General features: G+C 43.5%; 1 protein-coding gene across 2 annotated transcripts in view; it reads left to right on the top strand.

Annotated features, from left to right (window-relative positions):
• Positions 1-1,017: 1,017 nt before the first annotated feature.
• ANKRD17 (ankyrin repeat domain 17) overlaps positions 1,018-6,000 on the top strand; it is a 146,808-nt gene continuing 141,825 nt past the window's right edge. For both annotated transcript variants that reach the window (XM_083378266.1, XM_083378265.1), the window contains exon 1: positions 1,018-2,241. In XM_083378266.1, the coding sequence (XP_083234392.1) occupies positions 1,885-2,241 (357 nt within the window). In that variant the 5' untranslated portion in view covers positions 1,018-1,884. The remainder of the gene's footprint in view (positions 2,242-6,000) is intronic.

Below are 6,000 nucleotides of genomic sequence, written 5' to 3'. Positions count from 1 at the left end.
CACTTTCACTATCATTCCCCCTTCTCTCCAAAATAATTGAAGGGGACGAGATAAGGCAACTGAGCCTCCCCCACCCATCCTCTGAAGCATGGCAGTCCGGCTTGGGAGGGGAATGAAAGGGAAGATGCAGTCAGGCAGCTGTGGGGCCCCTGAGGTAAGCAGGTGCGGGGCATGTGGGGAAGCTCCACCCCCCACCTGCCTCATCTCAACTCTTGGTAGCGGCATCGGTGTGACACATGCTATCCTGACCCGTTGCAGCAGTGAGCAACCAGAGGATGGGACGAGTGGGCAGGCTCTTAACTAAAGCTTATTTTGGGAGTAGTGCTTACATTAGGCACATGTGTAAAAATCATGCTAGGGCTTATTTTCTGGTTGGGTCTTATTTTTGGGAAAACATTCTGAAGCAATTAATGATTTAAGTCTATAGTATCACAATTTGCCTTTTTCTTAGAACCTTCCCTAACTTGCAGCTAATTATATGAATATTTCCTGGCAAGTCCTCATATTTAGTTTCCATCTTTCCATTGAGATCTTAAGATGGTATGCAAAGTATTCTCCAGTGTTTCATCCAACCAACCTGACATAGGCTGCACTAACAGTATGACTAGCTCAAGGTCACTAAGTAAAAAAGTATGCTTTCAAAGCGATGGTTGGGATTTAATCCTCCAGTTTCCTCAGATCTAATCCAACATTTTCATCAATATACCACACTGGCATATTCTCTAGTATTTGTTATAGCCGGTCCTCACTGAGAGCCATTTTTTCTTCCATCTCCTTTAAATCAGTTTTAACTTTTTCCAGATCTTGTTGGGTCGGCATCAAGGCCTGCATCTGAACCAGGATCTAATTTAGCAAATTAATTGAAGACTCCTCTTCCACCATTTTCCCTGGTTCGGGCAGATAATGATGCAGCTTTAAAAAAATAATAATGGCACATCTGAAATTAAGCGAGCTATTATTTATTTATTTATTTGTTTCGATTTATATACCACCCTTTTCCCGAGGGACTCAGGGCAGTTTACAGGGCAAATTAAAACAGTGCAATGTACAAATTAAAATAAAACTAAATTAATAGCCCCCAAAGAGTTTAAAATTTAAAACCTTAAAATCCCTGAGTCCAGGCCAGCTAACTCAAATAACCAGGTTTTTAGGTGCCAGCGAAACGAGCGAAGGTCGGGGCGATCCGGAATTCCACATTTGAATCTTGTTGCCATCTCAACAGTTCATAGAAGGAAAATAAAATACAATGAAATGTTTCATTCACCCAACGAGCTAAGTCTTTGTTTAGACAGTCTGGTAATCTAGAAACCTGAAAACATTTAAACGAGAGAATGGCGAGAGACATCCACTCAAAGCGCCATGCAAAACCGGAAGTTTATTCAATAAAGCACAATTAGGAAAGCTGACCATAACCGTAATTAGGAAAGCTGACCCGGACTTGTTACCGTTTCCAAGACCCATTTCCCCCCCTTTAAAAAAATAAATCCCGCCCCCTTTCCTTCTGTTCCAGTGATAATTCCCATCAAGGAAAATAAAGTAGTTAAACAGCCAGGGTGAGAGGACACGCGCCTTCCGAAGTTTTGAAGAATATCAACTCCCGCAGTGCGAGAGGGCGCACCGCGATGACGCACGCTCCAAACGCGGAAGCCCAAACCCCGGAGTTTGCGCAGAGAACAGCCAATAACCGGAGTTGCTGCTTTTCTGGCTGCGGTATAGTGTGGTTGCGCTTGCGCGTAGCGCAGGTCGGTGGCAGCAGTTGAAAAGCAAGCCGGGTCGGGTCGGGTCCCGTTGACTTTCCCATCTCGCGAGAATTCCTCAGCTACGCGACGGCCCTGGAGGTGACCGGCTGCGAGAGCTGAGAAGCCAGCGGTGGCGCGAGCAATCATGGAGCCGCCTCCTCCTGCCCGGGCGGAGGTGAAGGGCAGCGGTGTTGAGGGACAGTCCAGTTCTTCTCCTTGCTCGGCCGAAGGGCTCGCAAGGGTTTGCGATCTCCTCCTAAACAGCGACCCGTCTCAGCAACAACCCCCGCCGTTGTCATCGTCGTTAACGCCGCCACCGCCTTCTCAGCCGCCGCCAAAGCGAAGCTGGATTCGGCGGCGGCGGCGGCGGCAACCGGGCGTGGAAAGTGGTGGCACCAACTGCAGTAGTAGTAGTGAAAGCAGCTGCGGTGGTAGCGAGGACGAGGAGGAAGAGGAGGAGGACGACGACGACGAGGAGGAGGAAGAGGAGGAAGTCTCGGAGGTAGGTGACGGGCTCGCCGGGGTCACCTCTCTCTCTCTCTCTCTCTCTCTCTCTCTCTCTCTCTCTTTTTTTTTTTATCCCGGGGTCTTTGCGGGACGGAAGGAAACGAGAGTCTTCGGAGTTTATGGGCCGGATCTGGTTTCATAACATCGTCCTTGCGGTTGACGGTGCTAGAAACCGCCGCAGGGGCAGGCGCGCAAGGCTGTGCCGGGGAAAAAAAAAAAGAAGAGCGCGGCACCAGAGCCCCAACGGGCGGCGCCTGGGTTTAGCAGTGCCTTCCCGCAGCTGGAGCAGGAGGTGGAGAAGAGATCACGAGGGCATTGACCTGACCAGGGTGGAACGGAAACAGGGTAGTTTGACTCCTCCCTCCGCGTCTTGTTCCCAGGAGGCAGTAGACTTACAGACTGACGTAAGATATGTTTCTGTAGAAGTTTCGATGAAGGTCAAGTAAACTCTCAACCCGACATGGTCCTGTGATGGTTTTAATTTTCTATTCTTTATAGCTTCTCCTCTGCTTTTAAGAATTACATGTCAGAGAATTTTGATTTTATCTTTTAAAGTGTTGCAATTGGATGTCTGTTTTTTCCTCCTACTGGTATCCTGGCAAACAGTATTGGAGCAGATCCTGACAAGTTTGAAGTTTGGAGGAGGCTGGAGGAGGAGAAGGAAACTAGACAACTGAAAATAATAGCAAGGCTTGCATATTTGGAAAATTAATTTAGCTCTGTATTAAGTGAATATATTCGGAGCTAACATTTTGAGATTAGTGATGTGTGCTTTCAAGTATGTCTTCATTTGTTGCCTTAGATCTGAGTTGCTCTAGGGTTTGGGTATCACATCTTTCATAACCTTTTACATTTTGAAGCACTGTAATGAGGTCCTAGCTAATTTGCTTTGTTGTAATCGCAATCATTTTAACATGCATCATCAACTTTTGAGTGCTATTAAAAAGTTTGTAGTGCTTATGACAACGTATACTTTGTATGACTTTGGCTGAAGCATTGTGGTTTATTTATGGTTTATGTGATTTCTCCCTTGGAAACTATTTTGTGAGAGTACCCCAATATGGTTTCAAAATGTTAAGTTTGCCTTCCAGCACCAAAAGACAAGCTAACCCCATGTGAGCAGCATATTAGGCATTATAAACATTTTAGAAGCAAGGTGGGGATTATCTACATTCATATGTACAGATGTTAACAGCAAATATAATGTAAATCATGTTAAGAAATGGGTGAGCGATGTAACAGTTTTCTTTCAGAAGCCCAAAGATTCAGCGGGATTGTTTAAAACTTGTTTAAATGAGTGAATGAAGAGCATGTTGCTAAGGATGGAGTTCAGTATCACTGCATTGTGAGCCTCACAATAGTCCTTCAGAACTGTTGATTATGCATAATAATGGCTTTGGGTAAGTAAACAAAATTAGAGGAATCCAGATAAACAGAGGTACTATTGGACAATAGATGAGCTGAACAAGGAGTAGGGATAAGCCAAATTCTGAGTGGAGGTTCCTTTTACTTGAAAGATCAAGTCTGCCAATTTGGAATGTTTCTGAATTGAACTATGCTATTCGTGGGTGGTAGCTATGTACAACTTTAATCATAACTCCCTGTTTAAAGCCAGTCATCACCTCAAGTTTCGTAACATTCTGATTTTAAAATGAGGCTGCCTCTACAATGCATTTAAAAATGACTGGTTGGACTGATCATTTTATTCTGACTTCAATATATATATTTTTTATAAAAAGGATGCTATTTTCCCCATCTAAACGCACTCAATAACACAGGTCTTGCGTTTCATTCCATGAATGCAACATAATGGCTTAATTTGCTAGGATATGTTCTGTTGCAGGGGTGTTGAACTCAATTTCATTGAGGGCCACATCAGCATTGCGGTTGCCCTCAGGGGGCCAGGTGGGTGTGGCCTGGGTGGGTGTGGCCTACTGGGTGGGCGTGACCAGAGTGCGTATGGCCTGCTCTACATCGTTCGCATCAAGGGTGCCTATGGGGGCCTGGGCAGGAGTGGGACAGATCTGAGGGTCTGTGGTGGAAGGAGGGTCTCTGGGCAAGGGCCAAGGCAGTGGGGACCGTTCCCTCACTGTTTCCAGGATGGCTTTGGGGGCCACATGAAACCACTTCACGGGCCAGATCCGGCCCCCCGGGCCTTGTGTTTGACATGTCTGTTCTATTGTGTCATTTGGTTTAGAAAAGTCCCTCCCTTTTAAGCTTTAGGTAAGCTGTTAATGTTTAGTTTGTAAACATCTCTACTGATACTATTTTGCTTTTATAAGAAAATTAAGAATGTATTCTTACTTTTGACACATAGGTGCAAAAACAACTACCTCAGGTAAGAATGGCCTCTAAAACATACTTAGAAATGTTGAGACACTAAGAAACAAAACTTCTATGTCTGTATTTTGTTTTAGAATGCTTCAAAATGCTGCAAACAGTCGACATTATTTTAAAACAAGATATTTCATTCAAAACGTTTTGTACAATGTTTGAGATGTATTATTGAGTTGCATATTTTTGTTAGATAAATAGATAACGTGTTCTTCACCCAATGTCAACTGTAATCATCACATAGTTTTTGTTCAGGACAAATGTATATGTGTGCGTGTGTATGTGTGCGTGTACACACACACATACACTTAAATGATAAGGTTTGCCAAGTAAAAGGAAGTGGCTAAAACATTTTACTGATATTAAAATATGAAATATAAAATAAGCATATGCTATTGATTCACTTTTCATCAGGCTTTGATTTCCTGAACTGTATAAACCCTGCAGTCATTGGAAAGAAATTTACTGATTTGACTGAAACCCACATTTAGATTATAATATATTAGAAGAAAGGAATAAACATAAGTTTTGTTTTATGCGTTAGTATAATATTAAGTTATTAACTGTCCCCGTAGCAGTTTGAAGCCATGTAAAGTAAGTATTAATACCACTTTACAATGCCTTGGTAAGGCCACACCAGGAAAATTGCATCCAGTTTTGGTCACCACGATATAAAAAAGATGTTGAGAAGAGCAACAAAGATGATTGGGGGACTGGAGGCTAAAACATATAGGGAACGGTTGCTGGAATTGGGTATGTGTAGTTTAATGCAGAGAAGGGTGAGGGGTGACATGATAGCAGTGTTCCAATATCTCAGGGGCTACCACAAAGAAGAGGGAGCCAAGCTATTCTCCAAAGCACCTGAAAGCAGGACAAGAAGCAACGGATGGAAACTAGTCAAGGAGAGAAGCAACCTACAACTAAGGAGAAATTTCCTGACAGTTAGAACAATTAACCAGTGGAACAACCTGCCTCCAGAAGTGGTGAATGCTCCAACACTGGAAGTTTTTAAGAAGAGACTGGCCAGCCATTTGTCTGAAATGGTATAGGGTTTCCTGCCTGAGCAAGGGGTTGGGCTAGATGACCTCCAAGGTCCCTTCCAACTACTACTACTACTACTACTATTATTATTATCATCATCATCATTATTATTATTAAATGCAAGTAGATTAATAAGTACCATTTAGGTGGAAAGGTAACAGCATTCCATGCACCTTTGGCATATATCCATGCTGGACCCATGAGAATCAAAATTATCTTTGGACAATGTTGGCTCCTTCAGCCAAGAAACTGAGGTGAGCACTGCGTCCTAGAATCAGATACAACTGACAGAGAAACCTCTACCTTTATAGTTATTAAGGTATTGGATTGGGAAGGCTCAACTTGAAGTTCTCCTTGAGTTTGTGCCATTTAAGTTTCT

Source organism: Vipera ursinii (assembly GCF_947247035.1).
Source record: "Vipera ursinii genome assembly, chromosome: Z".
Classification (NCBI taxonomy): domain Eukaryota; kingdom Metazoa; phylum Chordata; class Lepidosauria; order Squamata; family Viperidae; genus Vipera; species Vipera ursinii.
This window is presented reverse-complemented; position numbering and strand designations above follow the sequence as displayed.